This window comes from Ranitomeya imitator, chromosome 5 (genome assembly GCF_032444005.1).
Source record: "Ranitomeya imitator isolate aRanImi1 chromosome 5, aRanImi1.pri, whole genome shotgun sequence".
Classification (NCBI taxonomy): Eukaryota; Metazoa; Chordata; class Amphibia; order Anura; family Dendrobatidae; genus Ranitomeya; species Ranitomeya imitator.
This window is the reverse complement of record NC_091286.1, coordinates 249,228,077-249,248,083: the sequence shown is the minus strand read 5'-3', so window position 1 is coordinate 249,248,083 and position 20,007 is coordinate 249,228,077. Positions and strand designations below refer to the sequence as shown.

The 20,007-nt window shown below is 41.4% G+C and overlaps 1 protein-coding gene across 2 annotated transcripts in view; it reads left to right on the top strand.

Moving 5' to 3' along the window:
• The window catches only part of LAMA2 (laminin subunit alpha 2), a 1,496,617-nt gene that overhangs the window by 1,026,434 nt on the left and 450,176 nt on the right, over positions 1-20,007 (top strand). For both annotated transcript variants that reach the window (XM_069726054.1, XM_069726053.1), the window contains exons 24-25: positions 11,683-11,826; positions 13,879-14,058. In XM_069726054.1, coding sequence (XP_069582155.1) covers positions 11,683-11,826; positions 13,879-14,058 — 324 coding nt within the window. The remainder of the gene's footprint in view (positions 1-11,682; positions 11,827-13,878; positions 14,059-20,007) is intronic.

Here is a 20,007-nt window from a genome sequence, read left to right as displayed (position 1 = left end):
CCTGTCTACGCACAGGACTTCAAAAAAATGACCGCCGAACCAGCGCATGAGCTCTCAGTCACTGATCTCTCGATCTGTGCATGCGCTGTAGTAGTTCTCGGTAAATACTAGCTGGCAGCAGGCTGAGTTCTGGGCTCCTCTGCACACTGAGACCTAAAGCAGAGGAGGGCGAGAAGCATGATTTTCCTCCTCCTCTGCAGGGATAAATATTGATTGGTGGAGGGAACTGTTGCTGAGCTGCTTACACCAATCAGATATCTATCCCTGCACAATGTATAGTGTAACACTTCTTATTTACACTAGTCTGAGATCCTTGGGAGAGGTGAGCACACATTGAAGGAAAGCACAATCCCCATTGTTATGGAAATTTGGTTTGGATAAATCTATTTCTGTGTGTGCTGTGGCCATTCCCAATAAGACTGAGTATTTTGAGCGCTCATCAAGAATGGACTGTACACCATTGTGACAGAAAAGCATTCCATCAATACTGATGATTTATTGTACATACATAGTTTTATAATCGCATATAGAAGGGAGGTGGTTAGGGGTGGTTAGTTAATTTCCATATTGTCTAGCTCCTCTGTTATTTGTTATCTAAATATATATGGAATATTGTGATTAATGCACATATGAATGCTAATTAAGCAACTAAAATGTAGCTCTTGCATCTAGGACAAAGTTGAGACATCTGATCAGCACTTAATACATCTGGTGCTGTTCCGCTTTTCGGGTGTCTGGAAAGTACCGAGGAACCATCTGGCCTAGCTCATGTGGTCAAATCGAGCAATTGATTATAAACTAGCTGAGTACATATTAGCTGTGGATATATGAGTATATATATGATTATAGAGGAGTATACATGCAAGTGAGATCTACATGATATATATATTTCTATCACATCATCATCCTTCAGAATATACTGTACCAATAGGTGCATTCTGACAGATGATGGGGTTGCAGCCATACTTGGCGTAACAGATCCCCCATAACAGTGCGTCATCTGCTGATCCCCCCCAATAAATGTGTACCCTGTAGATCTCCCATTACAGTGCATCACCACAGATCCCCATAACAGTGCACCACCACAGATCCCCCATAACAGTGCGTCATCTGCAGATCCCCCAATAAGTGTGTACCCTGCAGATCCCCAGAACAGTGCATCATCACAGATCCCCATAACACTGCATCAACCGCAGATCCCCCAATAAGTGTGTACCCTGCAGATCCCCCATAACATAATATTCTACTATAATAATATTTTGTTATTTAATTAAAGGGTTTTGCACACTATTTGGTGCAAAATATTTTTTTCCTTATTTTACTCCTCTAAAACCCAGGTGCGTCTTATAATCAGGTGCACCTTATAAAGCGAAAAATACGGTATATACCCAATATAAATCTGGTATAGCTGTAATTGGACCGAACCGAAGAATAAAGTCGTCTAATCACTTATACCGCCTGAGTTACGGCGTAAAAAATAAATAAAAACAATTCTTCACCTACTGTTTTGTTCATTCTGCCTCCCAAAAATGAACGCTTACATCGGGGTTTCTATGTAAATCTCTGAAATACGATTCAGACCGAACCCCCGGCAGAAGATTCCCTATAATGAGGCAAATGGATGAACCATGGACCCATCTGGCCTGTGATCTGGTGGTGTCTGTCTTTTTAGTCATGCATGAGAGCGCCGTTGGCCACAGTTTTGTGCACTTCTGAAAAGTAGGGCAATGCTGAACAGACGCCAGACAGAGTCCAGAATAGCTCTGCTGCTTCATTATATTGAATAAATCACTCTGGGCTTTTATCTGAATGATGTCACTCGGAGATATAGATGGAAACCCCAAAGTAAATGCTCAGCGTAGAGCGCCGGATAAATGTGATCCTCAATGTTATGTAATATGATCCCAATAAAAGTTTCAACTCAATCAACGAAAAAAGCAAGTTCCCACTCTGGTCCGTTACCTGTCAGTGGAAATTTTTAGGGCTTCTATGTTACTGAGAGTACAAAGGCTCTGGACATGCAAAATGGCTTCTCGTCCCTCAAAAGAAATTCAGCATATTCTGTTCTCCCAAATCCAAATGCCCACCCTCCCTTCTGAGCCCCACAGCGTCCCTAAACCATATATAGCTCCCACGTTTGGCATTTCTATAGCGATGAGAGCCCACCTTACTATCTAACTAACTTCAATGTACTGGTCACTACAGCGTACTAGTCACTACTAAGGCAGTTTGATATTTTCACTCAACAACATTCATTGCTGCTTGTTTTTGGAAAACAGCCACCACACCTATAGATATATTCTGAAATGGGTATAATTTCCAAAATGGGGCCCCTTGAGGGCGGATTCTTCTCCTCTAGCAATTAACCCCTTCATGACCTTGGGATTTTCTGTTTTTCCGTGTTAGTTTTTCGCTCCCCTCCTTCCCAGAGCCATAACTTTTTTATTTTTCCATCAATATGGCCATGTGACAGCTTATTTTTTGCGAGATCAGTTTTACTTTTGAACGACATCATTGGTTTTATCATGTCGTGTACTAGAAAATGGGAAAACAATTTCAAGTGCGGTGAAATTGCAAAAAAAAGTGCAATGCCACACTTGTTTTTTGTTTGAATTTTTTGCTAGGTGCAATAAATGCTAAAAGTGACATGCCATTTTGATTCTACAGGTTATTATGAATTCATAGACACCAAACATGTCTAGGTTCTTTTTTATCTAAGTGGTGAAAAAAAATTCCAAACTTTGCTAAAAAAACAAACAAAAATTGCACCATTTTCCGATACCCATAGCGTCTCCATTTTTCGTGATCTGGGGTCGGGTCAGGGCTTATTTTTTGCGTGCTGAGCTGATGTTTTTAATGATATCATTTTTTTTGTAGATACATTCTTTTGATCACCCGTTATTGCATTTTAATGCAATGTCACGGCGACCAAAAAACATAATTCGGGTAATTCAAATTTTTTTCTCGCTACACCATTTAGTGATCAGGTTAATCCAATTTTTGTTTTCTTTTGAATGGGGCAAAAGGGGGGGGTGATTTAAACTTTAAGATTTTTTTTTATATTTTTGTAAACATTTTTTTTTACTTTTGCCATGCTTCAATAGCCTCAATGGGAGACTAGAAGCTGGCACAACTGGATCAGCTCAGCTACATAGGAGCGATCATCAGTTGGTCATGGCACCCCAAACCATAACCGTAAAATCTGCACTATAGTATGGCACTCCTTCCTTTCTGAGCTTTGCACTGAGCCTGAAAAATATTTCCCAATTATATGATTACATGTAGGATATTCACGCACTCAGAAACAAATGGACCCCAGGTTCCTGTAAAAAGTGTCCTATTAGCTGGTAGAAAAATTAAATACTTTTGGCTAAAACAACATTTTAGTGATAAAAATTTAAATTATTCTTTCTTCACCGCTCAATGGTATCAAATTCTATGGGGTAAATGTGGTGTCAATATGATCACTGCACCCCGAGAAGAATTCATTGAGGAGTGTAGTTTGTAAAATGAGTTCACATATAGGGGGTTTCTGTTGTTCGGACACATCAGTGGCTGTGCCAATGTGACATGCCACCCTCAAACTATTCCAGCAAAATCTGAACTCCAAGATGACGCCTCTTCCCTTCTGAGCTTTTCACTGTTCCTCAAAAGTAGTATTCCCCCACATATGGGGTATTGGCGTACTCAGGAGAAATTGCACAACAAAGTCATGCAATTTTAAGTTCTCTCCAAATGGGACATGACATCTGCTAATGATAATAGCAAATTTTATATTCAAAGGGTCAAATGATGCTCCTTCCCTTCCAAGCTCTTCCGTGCACCCAAACAGTAGATTTCTTCCACATATAAGTATCTTAAGAAGAAATTGTACAACAAATGTTATGGTGCAGTTTCTCTTATTACCCTATTACCATATGAAAATGCAAAATTTGTGGCTAAAACAACATTTTTGTGGGAAAATGTATATTTTTTATTTTCACTGATCAATGTTATAAACTTATATGAAGCACCTTGGGGTTCAAGGTGCTCACACATCCAAATATATTCCTTGAGGGGTCTAGTTTCCAAAATTTAGGGGGGTTCCATTGTTTAGGAACATCAGGGGCTCTCCAAACGGGACATGGCGTCCACTAATGATTCCAGCAAATTTTGCATTCAAAAAGTCAAACAGCGCTCCTTCCCTTCCAAGCTCTACCGTGCACCCAAACAGTGGTTTTCCCCCACATATGGGGTATCGGCATACTCAGGAGAAATTGCACAACAAATTTTTGGTGCATTTTTTCCTGTTACCCTTGTGAAAATAAAAAATTGGGTCTAAAATAATTTTTTGGGTGAAAAAAGTTAAATGTTCATTTTTTTCCACATTTTAAAAATTCCTGTGAAGCACCTGAAAGGTTAATAAACTTATTGAATGTGGTTTTGAGCACTATTGAATGGTGCAGTTTTTAGAATGATGTCAATTTGGGGTATTTTCTATCATATCGGGCCCTCAAAGTCACTTCAAATGTGAGGTGGTTTTGTAAATTTTGTTGGAAAAAGGAGAAATTGCTGATCAGTTTTTAACCCTTATAACTTCCTAACAAAAAAAATGTGCTGATGTAAAGTAGACATGTGGGAAATATTATTTATTAACTATTCTGTGTGAAATCTCTCTCTGATTTAAGTGCATAAGAAATCAAAGTTTGAAAATTTAAAAATTTTCCAAATTTTCGCCACATTTCTGTTTTTTTCACAAATTAATGCAAGTTATATCGAAGAAATTTTACCATTATCATACAATATATCACGAAAAAACAATCTCAGAATCAGTGGGATCCGTTGAAGCGTTCCAGAGTTATTACCTCACAAAGTGACACTGGTCAGCATTGTATTTGGCTTGGTCATTAACGTGCTAACCACCTTGACGGGTAAAGAACTTAACTTGTAGTTTATTACTTTGTGAAAGGTTGATGCTTTTATTCATTTTGACCGTCATAGGTTTCCCATTGAGCATTCATTAATTCATTCTTTTCGTTCGTTGTGACTAAATTCTTTAAAATGTAGTGTCCACTCTCCATTTATAGACACCAGAAAATGACTTATATTTGAATTTGATGCCTTTAAACTGCAGCTAAATTAACGTTATATTACATATCTATGACTCTGCATGGTAGAAAATCAGGATATTGATGACCCCCATTAGTATATGACTTCAGCAGCAGACAGCTTAATAACATGCTTTCAGTGCATTTCATTTTATTATATTCATCTTATTTGATCTGTACAATTTTCTCATCTAGATACACGTACAGGATACAAACTAACTCTTCGATTTCAAAAAGGGTCACTCTGATGTATCCCTTGTAAAACTGCATAACATAATTACCAACAGGAATTTAATATATAACAACAACAGTCTTCAACATCCTACTGAATTGAGCAGATGTGATATTTTCAGTGATTCAATTCATAAGACTTAAAGTTGTTTATCACCAGGTATTTATTCCCATGTACACTGAAACCAAATGCGGATCTCACTAGAGATGATTGAATCTTTAGAAATTCTGGGATCTCCTGGGACTGTATCTAACACCTTTCAAGCTATTTAATGCAGAGAAAACCTTAGCAATATCAAAGTATTCTCAACTGATGATTACCATCAGCCCATTTAATGAAAGAATGTTCTGCTAAATATTTCTTTTTTTTTAATTAAAAAAAAACAGTCCATAAATTAATGTTTTTTGTTATTTGTAATCGGACAGACTGTTCTGTGCAGAACATTGACTCTACCTTCTGGTTTTGCCATCAAAAGTAACATCTTCCTGCCGGGACTGAGATGACTAGTGTCTGTGCAATTTATTCCATAACACTCTCCGCTTCTGCCCCATTAACATGCTTGTCAGAGGTAAAGGAGCCAAATTGTGCAGTTGATTTAACTACTGCCTAATGGTGTTGCCAGTGGTGGTAGTATTTCAACTGCAGCGAGGTGCAGTGACATGCTTAGCCATAGTGTCTCATTTTTTTCTCCACCCATTGCTTTTCTTCTACTATACATTTTTTGACAATATTAAGAATAAATTTTGACTATCTGTTAAACCCCAAATATTCATCCTCTTTCAAAAATAATGTATCAAGAATTTCTAAGTAGGTAGATAGGTATTTATATAGAAAGCAAAATGTGTCAGCTCACCATATTATAGGTGTGACATGTACAGTTGTGAAATTGGACTGGACCAATGGTGTGCAAAAATAGGCTTGCACTGTTAAATTTCTGCATTTCTGCAAAATTTTACCCTGTTCCAAAAATATTATGTAATAAGAAATGCTAGCTAGGTGGATATAAAGCAAGTTATGTAGAATTTTTATTTCCACTATACATGACCAAAATGCCAGCACTTGTCAGAGGACACTAATGGCTTGGCTTGTACATGAATATAAAATCTGACTGAAAACACACACGTTGACACACAGACTCACACACTTTGTGAGGTAAACAGTCACAGATTAAAGTTTGGATTTTAGGGAATATTATTTTGTATTTTTTAAAAACAATGATTCACTCCTTCCCAATTAGTATTGTACAAGAAACTGTAATACTCGGCACATGTGCTTGTGACTAGGAAGCACAGTGTCTCTGACTTACACTGATTTCAGATTTTCTTTCTTTAGAAACAGTTGTGCTGCCTTGCTTCTGCTTTCTAATGCATTCAAATTATGAAAAAAGTATGATTGTCATTAATAAAGAGCAGTACAAATGTCATTTATACCATATCACTGACAAATCACAATGAATCTGGAATTTCTCCTGGCACCTTCCTTATCTCTCTCTGTCTCCTATGATTTGAATCTGTATTTTATGCAGACTACTAAATTCATCTCCTGAACTGCTGCAATTGTACAATGCATAACTGAAATATTTCCCTTTCTATTTTTTTCTCTAAAGCACCTTTTAGCTTTCAAAAAATCATACTAAATGCGAGTTTGGATATGCAAAGAAAAATCTGCACCAAATCTATAGTGTGTATGTCCTCTAAAAGGAACATGGTTGCTTCATTTCTCTGATGGTAGCAGCTGCAGGAGTCAAATATTAACTGCTATATCTAAGGATCAAAATTACAGTCTCAGAGAATCATTTTAATTAGGGTGATCTGATTTTGATCATCGCTTTTTGGTTAAAGAAAACTGAAATTAAATTTTAATCTGCTTCAACCATCATTAGTATTTATGTGTGATATTTGTGTAGTAGAGATGAGGAAATACTTTATATTCACTAGGTTCACCAAGCTATCAATAAATTGATGTGCAAACAGACAACTCAACGTTAATCAACAGTAACAAAGTAGAAAAAAAATCAGCTCACCATGTATTTTATCTTGACCTCCTGTGTGATCACCAAACACCTCACACGGACCAGGGTGAAGTGGCCAGTGGCCACAATGAATCATGATCTCAAGATCATGACTAAGACCACCAGGTCGAAACACGTAGATCGTTATTAGGTTCTATAGCCAGTGTGTACTGAGTGCTTTATGCCATATATATGGATATATTTTTAATTTATTTTCATTAAAAGTTATTTTTTACCTTCACCACTCACTGGACACACCTGCTTTTCTGATAATCAACAGTACTCCAAAACTGCTAATTGCCCCGCAAAAAGTCGACATGACTTTCTTTTCCTCACTCACTAATCTAACGAACTTCTGTACTATCACACATAAGCTTTATAGTTTCCTCAGTGTTTTATGGTTTTCTATCCCTATATTTATAGTTTATTTGTAATTTGTGAATTCCTCTCACCATCCAGATTCACCACAAAATGACAGCTGCATTCCCTGCCTCTATTTTTATACAGGTTATGATAGTCCTCCTGGTTGTCTGCACTGAACCATGGGATGTTATAACTGTTAGGCATAATAGTGAAGACTGCGTCATTATCCCTGAGATCTTGGGAGCTGAGGCAATCTTCTGAAATTTGTAAAATGATGGTGAGCATTTTTTTTTACAAATTAAATAGCATATTGTACAAATTCAGCCAGGACCTGTCCTTTAAAAAAAAATGAGTCATAAATTAGATTTTTGATTCAATAATCTGTATTGCTCACATCAAACTATACCTATATTTCAGCCATATTGTATCTGCAAATTGGTGCCAGCTTGTAGCTCCTCTTGCTTTGATGAAAAGATGTAATAGTAGAGCAACACAGTTAATTAAACATTTCAAAATATCTCCCTTACCCCTTTACGACCTTGGAAGTATAGGCATGGCTCCCTCACTTTGAGGCAGGTTTCGATGCTGAGCCTACATATTTCCTGGTACATGACAGCTGTCTAACATGTTACTTGCCACTGTCAATCACTGACAGAAGCATTTAAATTGAGCGCCTTGGAAGTGCACAAGCGATTGGAAGATCGCAGCTTTCAGTATCCTAAGGGGACTATTGAAGCAAGTAAAAAAAAATAAAAAAAATAAAGAAATAAAAGTTAAAATCACCTTCCTTTTGCCCCATTCAAAATAAAATAAAAAAATAAAAAATACACGTATTTGGTATTGCTGAGTTCAGAAATGTCCGATCTGTCAAAATATGAAGTAAATTAATCCTATCAGTAAAAGGCGTAAAGAGAACAAAAATCCAATTAGGTTTTTTTGGTTGCGACAACATTGAATAAAATGAAATAACAGATGATCAAACATTGTATCTACCTGAAAATGGTATCAATAAATCATCAGTAGTGATGGGCGAACCCCCCCGATGTTCGGGATCGGAGGGTTTGCCCCAGTTTTTGCAAAGTTCGAGTTCGGGGCCGGAGATGACACGAACTTGCGTCCGAACCCGAACTCAAACTTTACATATATGGGATGGGAATGTAAAAAAAAGCAGAAAATTAATAATAAAGATTAGAATTATACTTACCTGTCCAGCGACGCGTCCTCCAGTCCCCCTCTCTCCAGGCCGCACTGCTTCTGGGGCCTCTCATTAACTCCCAGCAGTATTTTCTGCACTTTGCAGTCTTCAGCATTTTCCTGCAGTGTTCGTGCAGTGACATCACCACACGAACGCTGCCGGAAAAAGCCGAAGACTGCCAAGTGCAGTGAATACCAGCAGAAGGAAATGAGCCGTCCCAGAAGCAGATGCGGCTGGGAGACAGCGGGACGAGAGGATGCGTCGCTGGACAGGTATTTATAATTCTAATCTTTATTATTAATTTTCTTCTTTTTTTTTACAGCCCGAACTGGACCCGAACTGTAACTAGGGTTTCCCATGGAAACCTGAGTTCATGACCGTGTGACCGAAAACTATGTGTTCGCTAAGGTCCCGAACTTTACAGTTCGGCTTCGCCCATCCCTAATCATCAGCTCAGCGTGCAAAAAATAAGCCTTCATCCAGCTCCAGATCATGAAAAATTAAGACTCTATGAGTCTCGGAAAATGGCACCATTTCTTTTTTTCTTTTTTCCTTACAAATTTAGGATTTTTTTTCTCCACTTAAATATAAAAGAACCTATACATGTTTGGTATCTGTAAACTCATAATGACCTGGAGAATCATAAAGGCATGTAATTCTAGCATTTAGTGAACATGATACATAACAAAAATAAAAAAAAAGTGTGGAATTGCCCTTTTTTGCAATTTCATCGCACTTGGATTTTTTTTCCCATTTTCCAGTACACTATATAACAAAATCAATGGTGACATTAAAAAGAAATGCTCATCCCACAAAAAACAACACTTCATATAGCCACATTTATGGAAAAATAAAAAGTGTTATAGCTCTGTGAAAAACAATAACGCAAAATGGAAAATTGCAAGTTGGTGAAGGGCTTAAAATAAATCTTTAAAAGTTTGGTGGGTGAAATCCAGCTGAAAGATTCCCTTATTATTTTTTAATTCTTCAAGGGTTCTTGATTTTTGTAGCGCTGGCTTCCCTGCACACTGCCCCTCTCCCTCGGGAGGCACGTCAACTAACTCATAGCAGTGGCACACATCCCACTCCTTTTCCTTCCTGCTCTGCTGCTGCCTGGGGTATGCGCACAGCACGCAGACCACTGGGCACTGTGCTTAGGGAGTGCATTCCCTCCTTATTAAAGCAGATGTGCATGCACCATCCTAAAGTGTCCCCCACCAATGAATGAATGATTGGGAGAGACTTACTAATTAAGGTACCTCCACCTGCATGGAGTTGTCTGTACAAAGTCGTTAGTCTGTTTCTTAAAAGCGCTTGCTAGTTCTCAGGTCCCAGTACTTGTATCCCAGTATATATGTCCTGTACATCAGCCGTGTCTGCCTGTCTATGAGCCGTGGCCACTTGCCTGCCTGTCTATCAGCCATGCCTGCCTGTATACCAGTCATGCCTGCCAGTAAATAGCTGCCTGTGTGTCTGTCATGCCAGTCTCTATACCAGCCGTGCCAGCCAGTACTTGCCAATTCTACCATTCCTGGCTGTTCCTGCCTCCTGTCCCTTAGGGGTCAGCTGCCGTCCACCTGAAGTCAGTCCTGGTGTAGCACCTGGTCTCGCCTTCCTCAGATCACAGTATTGTCTGTTGCTGTGCATTCGAGATCAAATTTGGTGCTGCACCTAGTCATTCCCCTCCAGGCTCTCCTAGGATCACAGCACAATGGTTCCACCACACAGTCTGTTACAATTTTAACATTGCATAAAGCAAGTTTTACAGGAATATGAACTTTCTTCCATTAACTCAATTTTAGTCAAAGAAGATGACTCTTCTAAATAGGCTATGACCCAAAACACACAGTAAGGGATATGGAGTATATGGGGAGAATACGGAGCGGCATGGTGGCTCAGTGGTTAGCACCTCAACCTTGCAGTGCTGGAGTCCTGGGTTCAAATCCCACCAAGGACAACATCTGCAAGGAGTTTGTATGTTCTCCTCATGTTTGCGTGGGTTTCCTGTGGGTACTCTGGATTCCTCCCACATTTCAAAGACATACTGACAGGGAATTTAGGTTGTGATCCCCATCGGGGACAGCGATGATAATGTGTGCAAACAGTAAAGCGCTGTGGCATATGTTAGCGCTATATAAAAATTAAGATTATATGGAAAAGATTGTCTACAGCATTGATTGTTAATAATAAAACTTCACATTTATTATTATATGTTTTTAAAAGTACATGTTGGGTACACCAACAACAAGACCCAGAGGGCAAAAAGTGACACATTTCAACTAATGAAGTCTTACTCGCACAGTCAGGAAAAATCATAACTTTTTAACAGCTTTGTCTCTTATAAACTTGATGTGAACATGTAATGTAGATCTACATGTGCCTTGATGAACATAGCTGTTCATCCTCATAGAAAAGGCAAAACTGCAGTGATCAGCTGATTGCTGGGCTGGTGTCATTCTAAGAAGAGGTTGTCCAACTGTTGTAGCCAGACCTAAAGCTTATTTCTATCAAAGCATAGCATAGTATGTATACATATATCTCTTCATGTCACTGGATGTAGTTATTAGCTAATACATTTTTTAATACATTTTGCTTTACATATATAGAACTGTTTTCATAAATAGTAAGACAGTCTATATGTTTATAAATTTGTCTCTCTTTATTCGGTTTGCTAAGAAAGTAAAACATTTTCATAATTGGTCTATACAAAATTCTGATTCCAAAAAAATCTCAAGGTTTCTTAATATAAACATGAGTGTAATTCCACTAAGTTTGTGAAGTATCTCTTTTCCAGATGAATGTGGAAGGAGTCCACTGTGACAGATGCAAACCCAGCACTTTTGGACTTCATGTAGGGAATCCACTTGGATGTAGCAGCTGTTACTGCTTTGGCCTGACTACCCAGTGTACAGAAGCAGATGGACTCATCCGAATGTGGGTGAGTAGGAAGCTGTTGAGCCATTTAATACTATAATGTAGGTTCCTGCTGGTATATTTTAGTAAAACATGCTGAAGCAGCTAATAAATGCCAAAACATTCAGTGTTTTCTTTTAACTTCTTATTTTACAATTTGTCTACTGAGCGCCAGTTCTTAGACTATAAGAAGAGACTTTTGAACCAAGTTCTTAGCTGCATATTGCCTACAGCTTATATTGTGCTACAAATTATGATTTCTAATGTCTAGTAAAGGGTTTCCAAGCATAAATCATAATGAATATATATGTATACTAAATAGTTGCAACATAATTTGTATCACAGTTTTACACTATTTTCAAGACCTCGAATTGAAGTTGATAAGTATGGAAATACTAATTAACATGATTGTCCAACTTTGATATTTTCTTAACAGCCACAAATGAGAAAAAAATATATAAATAAATAGTTCTTGCTTCTTCTTTGCCCAATGTTCCCACACTGACACTCAGTCCCTGTGGTTTTTGTGTATTAGTGGTCTGCATGTGGCCGGCGCAGCCCATCAGTAGTCTACTACTATATCACGGCTCCCATTGTCTGGAAATGTCCACAATATGGCAAGTTAGCAACAGTGGTCACATCCTAATTTTTTGCAGACAAAGACCAGGCATGTCATCACAGCATCAGTACTGGTATTTCCATGATAAAGTAGTAGCAAGTATTAAATCAAAATTTGTATCAGCCATTTAATTTTTTAAGGTGATGAAAAGCCATGCAGATTTAATATTTCACAATCTCTTGTTCTGATTGAATGCTGTGTATACATATAGTTAAAATGTAAAAGTCTGGAGTAGGGTTGAGCGACTTTTACTTTTATAGGATCGGGTCGGGTTTCACGAAACCCGACTTTTTCAAAAGTCGGGTCGAGTGAAATCGGCCGATCCTATAAAAAAGTCGGGGTCGGGGTCAGCCGAAACACGAAACCCAATGCAGTCCTATATACCTAATAGGAATATACTCACCCTCGGACGCGCCCTGCTTCTTTCCGACAGCCTTCCTTCCTAAGAATCAGCGCTTGAAGGACCTTCGGTGACGTAGCGGCTTGTGATTGGTCGCGCGAGCGGTTACATGGGCGGTCGCGCGACCAATCACAAGCCGCGATGTCATCTAAGGTCATTCACGCGCTGATTCTAAGGAAGGAAGGCTGCCGGTTAGTACCAGGGCGCGTCAGAGGGTGAGTATAGCAATATTTTTTATTTTAATTCTTTATTTTACACTTAAATATGGATTCTGATACCGATTTCCGATATTGCAAACATATCGGAACTCGGTATCGGAATTCCGATACCAGATTCAGAAGATAGCCGACCTCATGGCCGACCCCACACAGGGGTCGGGTTTCATGAAACCCGACTTTGCCAAAAGTCGTCGACTTCTGAAAATGGCCAACCCGTTTCGCTCAACCCTAGTCTGGAGGCTTAGTTGTTTAGCTCCAAACTTTGGTTAGTGTGGAAACAATGAGGTTTGGCCACAGACAGAAGAGGCTCCTGTGCAATAACAGTATATTAACCCTTTGCATTCCACAAGCTCATCATAATGCACAATTGCACCTGCTTTAGAGGTAAAAGTGGGCCCCCTTATCTCTTGGGCGCCTGTACAGTTGCACAGTTTGCACCAATGTTCATCTCTGAAAACAATTGTAACAAAGCTGCAGATGTAAAAATTCTAAAAGTTAATATTATTAACAGAGTTGGAAGTTGTGTGGGGCATTAATATGGTGCCCTATAGGAGTGAATAGAGGTATTGTGCCTGGAGCACAACTCTGCCTGTGCATGCTTCAACATTTTAAATGTCTCATTAATAGAAATGAACAAACTCGGAAGGTCGGGTTTGACTGAAATTTAGTTTTTTAGACCTCTACCTGAACTTTGAACAGAAACCGAACCCCATACAAGTCAATAGGGACCTGAACTTTGATATTGTAAAATGATCATAGCAAGGGCTAGGTCTCTCTTTCTCTCCTGGAACTCAGAAGACTGAAGAAGTATGCGTTCTGAGTTCTTCTCTTTTTTTATAGCAATCATTAAAGCCTGATCAGACTGTAATAGAATTGACAGACTTCACCTTGCAACGACGAACTACGAAAGGGGTATTTTTCCATCATCCAGATATCATAGCACACATTGATCAAGTGAAACAAGACCTCCACTCTGAGCCATTTTATTGGAAACTACCTGAACAATTTGAAGGACGTAAGGTAAATAATTCCATGGATCCAGCATGTTACCCTATTATGTACTTCTGTATTTTTCTTGACTATAAAATGCCCAAGGAATTTACATAACTCTACTAATTTTTTGCTTGTGGTCAACGTCATGTGGCGATATGTCATTTTGCCATTTGTAAACATCTTGCGCTTGTAAAATGATCTTGACATAACGATACAGTTTTTGCTTTTCTACTTTTTGTACATTGGTCTTTCAATTCACTTTGAATTTGAAAGTCTGGATGTAAGATATGTGGAGAAAAGTGCAAATTAGTATTGCGCCTCTCCTAGGATGTTCCATAAACTTATAAGAGTTTTCCAGGACTCCAAGTAAAGCCGACAAATCTACCTGGCATGACATGCTTGGATTATACTCACCTGCCCCTATTCTGTCCCTTTTTCTTGGCTAGGAAAATTCCAACGTTAGTCCTTGTGTCCCACATTAGACATTTCTTGCAATCCACCCTGTTAGGGTTGGCGGAACGCACCGAGTATATTTAGATATTATTGGTTCGTTCGCAGCCCGGGGTCCACCGTGCAGGAGACCAACCTGCTGCTAGCAAATGGTGGCACAATATGGCAGTAGAAGCAAACTCTGTTACTTCACAGAGTCAAACAGAAGGGAAAAAGCTGTGCCCTGGAAAGGCACCAGTGACCATCCGCACAGTATCAGGCTGGGCCAGACGCTGGGACCGACGTCTCTGCTGAGCAGGCTTCACTGTGGCTGGAAAAGAATGGGAGACCGCAGCGGAGATGGTTCGAGATTCCCCCTGTGCAGAGGCGGGAACTCGACCTCTAACACACCCTACATACGAAAACTGCACTCTGCTACTTGGCTGTTTCCACAACTTTTGGAAGTTCTGATGAAGCACTGTCAAATCTATCCAAACTTCTTATAATAACTGGCAGCATATAGAGTAGATTTGACTATTTCCTAAATTATTATGTCTTTATGGAAGGAACACATTAATTTTTACCATGTAACCATCTTATTTCATTGCACTATGACTTACTTGGAATATAAATTATGTTTTATGTTTCTAATGTGAATTTTCCCCATTGCTTCACACTTTTATTAATCACATCAAATATGTAATTTTAATAAAAAGGGCTTGTCTGTTCTACCTACGGGTAAAATGTTTTATATTAAAATGTTTTTCTATGCTTGAAAAGAGGGGATTTATTTTTTTAGTCTTTTGATTCTTTCAATATTACAAACAGTTGAAGGAAGATGAAATATTGTTTAGGGAAACATCCTCATAGATTATAACAAAGACAACTGGTTTCTTTGTGCTGAAGAAGAAAGTGAAATTAATTTGCCGTTTGTCAATGTTAAGAACATTTCTTAGATATTCTGTGCTATAATTTAGTGCCTCAGTGATCATTATTATTTATTGTTTTTTTATTTATTTATTTTTCCTCCATTGTTATTATTTAATGGTTGGCTAGATTAAGGAAACATATTGAATTGTTTTTTTGTTTTCTGTTTTTTTTTTACAATCCTTCAACATATGGAAAATTTGCCTTTGTTATAGAGGGGTTATTCAGAGTCGCTCGTTTATAAATATTGCACGTATCCTGTTAGGTGTATGGAGCCATAATGCCATTGACATAAAATTGAGTGACATGTAATAACCCATTTTTTTATACTTTAAGAAAACCTATCAGCAAAATTTCACCACCCAAGCTGTTTATATGTGTGTTAGGAGTCGAGTTTCCTCTGCTGCACAGGGGGAATCTCGATCCGTCTCCGCTTCGGTCTCCCATTCTCCTCCAGCCGCAGTGGAGTCTGCTCAGCAGGGATGTCGCTCCCAGTGTCTTGCTCGCTCTCACTCTGTACAGAGAGTTACTGCTGCTTCTTCAGCTCCTGCCATTAAAGTCAGTGCTGGTCAGCGGCGAGCGGACTTCCCTGGGACTAAGTCCTTGTTTGCGCACACTGAGCATGCCCAGAGCAAGATCTCCCGTTGGAGATCGAGGGTCATGTGCTCTGGCTCTGCAGCGCATTCCATTGGTCCTCTTGGCAGGTCTTGGAAGGGCAAAGTTTCTGTGGCCACTTCCTGTCCTGCAATTATATAAACTGCGCATGACCGCACGGCCATGCGCTAGTGTACAATTGAATACGTGTGTTTGTTGTGAGTGCAAGTCGTTCATTAAATACCCCTACCCTATTGTATGACTGTTCGCGAATGGTGTATGGCTGCTATCTAGCGCCCGACTAATCACTCAACGTGTCACACACGTATCAGCGTCTATTGCTGTGACCGCCAGTGCAGCGCCACGCGCCAGTAGTGCGCTTCCTGACCCACGTCTGGGTGCTTAGTGGTGCCTGCCAGCACGGCACAGTTCGCACTTCGGTGCTCTAATTATAAGAGTTGCCTAACACACCCTGTTGCGGTGTTGTGTCAGCAAGTGGTCTAATCGGACTTCAATCCTAGTTGGGGTAAAGTTTGCTGACTGCTTGCTCGCCTTCTATGTGCGGTACCGCGATCCTGTGACGCAACAGGATCGCTTCCTTCACGTTGGGTGAAGTTTAACCCACGCGAGTATACTTATGAGTACCGCCATATAGTCCGTCATTACTCAGCAGCAGGTTCCATCTCTGCACGGTGGACCCCGGGCTACGAACGCACCGTACACTATCAGTCTTATTATTTGGTGCATTCCGCTAGCCCTAACATTACACTAGCGCCAGGGTCTGGCTAGTGATGACGGACAAACAGCAATCCCTGCGGTATATACAGCAGCTGGAGGGTAGGTTGGCGGCTCTCGAGAGCGCAACCTCAGCTGTGGATGTTACCGCAGTTGCTGTACAGGCTGCCAGCGTGGCTGCAGCAACTTTGTCCATTGCCACCCCTGTTCCGACATTTTCTCGCCTCCCGCTGCCAGAAAAATTTTCTGGTAATAGCAAATTTTGTAGGGGATTCGTGAGTCAGTGCTCTATTCATCTCGAGCTTCTGACTGTACGTTTCCCCACAGAGCGGGCTAAGGTGGGATTTATTGTGTCTCTATTGTCGGACAGGGCGTTGGAATGGGCTTCGCCGCTGTGGGAGCGTGGCGATCATGTGGTGCAGAGTGCTCCTCTGTTTTTGAGCACTTTAAAACAGGTCTTTTTAGGACCTCAAGTCACCCATGACACTGCGCTCCAACTGCTGGCATTAACTCAGGGTGAGTCCTTGGTCAGTCGTTTTGCCGTCCAATTCCGCACTTTAGCTTTTGAGCTGGACTGGTCGGATAAAGCCCTTATCCCCATATTTTGGAGGGGCTTGGCTGACCATGTAAAGGACGCTCTGGCCACTAGGGAGATTCCTGCCACACTGGAGGAGTTAATAAGAGTCTCCACTCGAATTGACCTCCGTTTTAACGAGCGGAGGTTAGAGCGAGCCCAGTGTAGGCAGAGGTTTCGGCTGGCTCCTACTTTCGCCAAACCTCTGGAATCTCCGGTCCTGGTTCCTGAGTCACATGAGGCCAGGGAAGTGTCACAAGCGGGACCTAAGTCCCAGACCGCTTGTGCACTCAGGGTCTGTCATGTTTGCCAGCAGTCTGGACATTTAGCCACCAGATGTCCTCAGCGGTCGAGGAAACGTCAGCGTCTAGTGGTCGTAGGTGGAGGTACACTAGACACGGCGACGTTTGCCTCTAAATTGTCCTTTAAGGGGACAATTACTATAGGCTCATTCTCCCACTCGGTAGAGCTCTGCGTGGATTCTGGGGCGGAGGGCAATTTTATGTCTTCTGCCTTCGCCCAACGCCACGCAATACCTCTGGTTATGCTAGCTCAACCTGTAACGGTACGAGTGGTGAATGGGTCGACTCTGCCCTCACAGATAACTCACCAGACCATCCCTTTTACTCTGTCCATGTCGCCATCTCATCAGGAGATTATTTCTCTGCTCGTCATTCCAGAGGGAATTGATGAGGTCCTGTTGGGAATACCTTGGCTACGGTACCACTCTCCTCATATCGAGTGGTCCTCAGGCAGAATTCTGGGATGGGGTGAATCTTATGGGGGTAGGTGTCAGAGGGAGTGCGTTCAGGTAGCTACAACTGAGGTACCCGCAGATCTTTCCTCTCTCCCCAAGCAGTATTGGTCGTATGCAGACGTATTCTCCAAAAAGGCGGCGGAGACCCTTCCGCCCCATCGCCCCTATGACTGTCCTATTGACCTCTTGCCTGGTGCTGAGCCTCCCCGGGGTCGAGTCTATCCGCTATCTCTCCCGGAGACGGAGGCAATGTCACAGTACATCCAGGAAAATCTGGCAAGAGGGTTCATCAGGAAGTCAGTGTCACCTGCTGGGGCAGGGTTCTTCTTCGTGCAGTGGGGAATTGCGTCCATACATAGACTACAGGGATCTTAACGCCATCACCGTTAAGAATAAATACCCTTTGCCTTTGATATCTGAACTGTTCGATAGGCTTTGGGGAGCAAGGGTATTTACTAAATTAGATCTGCGGGGTGCTTACAACCTGATTCGCATCCGTGAGGGGGACGAATGGAAGACGGCTTTTAACACCAGGGATGGGCACTATGAATATCTGGTGATGCCCTTTGGGCTCTGTAATGCCCCAGCCATTTTCCAAGACTTTGTGAACGATATCTTCCGGGATATGCTTTCCACCTCGGTCGTAGTCTATCTGGATGATATTCTCATCTACTCTCCAGATATTGACTCCCACCGGAGAGATGTTTGCAAAGTCTTCGACCTCCTACGGGCAAACTCCCTCTATGCCAAGTTGGAGAAGTGTATGTTTGAGCAGGAGTCCTTACCTTTCCTAGGCTACATCATCTCAGCCCAGGGATTGGCTATGGATCCTGCCAAACTACAGGCTGTATTGGACTGGCAGGAACCCCATTCTCTTAAAGCGGTGCAGCACTTTATGGGGTTCATCAATTATTATCGCCAGTTCATCCTGCATTTCTCAACTTTGGTAGCTCCCTTGGTTGCCCTCACCAAGAAGGGGGCGAATCCCAAATTGTGGTCTGAGGAGGTCTCCAAGGCCTTTATCTCTATAAAGTCACACTTCGCTAGCGCTCCCTTTCTTCATCGCCCCGATGTTGATAAGCCATTTATCATGGAGGTGGATGCCTCTTCTGTTGGTGCTGGAGCAGTCCTCTTCCACAAGGATGCTCAAGGTCGGAAGCATCCTTGCTTCTTTTTCTCCAAGACCTTCGCACCAGCAGAGAGGAATTATTCCATCGGGGACAGGGAGTTGCTAGCCATGAAGTTGGCTTTCTCGGAGTGGAGACATCTCTTGGAGGGAGCACGTTTTCCCTTCCAAGTCTTCACAGATCACAAAAATTTGGTGTATCTGCAGACAGCTCAGCGGTTGAATTCTCGCCAGGCCAGATGGTCCTTGTTCTTCTCCCGGTTTCATTTCACCTTCCATTTCCTTTCTGGGGAGAAGAACATTCGGGCCGACGCTCTCTCTCGCTCCGTTGTGTCATCTGCGGAAGAGGAGGAGGAGCCTCGGCTTATTGTCCCCACCGAGAGTTTGAGAACCGTGGCCCCGGTTTCGCTGGAGTCTGTGCCCCCGGGCAAGACTTTTGTTCCATCTAGTTTGCGACCGGAGGTTCTCTCTTGGGCGCACTCGTCCAGGGTGGGTGGACATTTTGGTACTAAAAGGACATCAGAGTTACTGGCGAGGACATACTGGTGGCCGCATATGGCTCGTGATGTCATGGAGTACGTTCGGGCGTGTGTCTCTTGCGCCAGGAACAAGACTCCTCGGCAACGGCCAGCTGGTTTGCTTTATCCTCTGCCCGTGGCTGACAGGCCCTGGGAGATGGTCGGGATGGACTTTGTGGTTGGCTTACCCAAGTCTCGTAATTGCACCATTATCTGGGTGATCACCGATCATTTTTCCAAAATGGTGCATTTGGTGCCTCTTCCACGGCTACCATCTGCACGGGCGTTGGCTGTCTTGTTTATCAAGCATATCTTT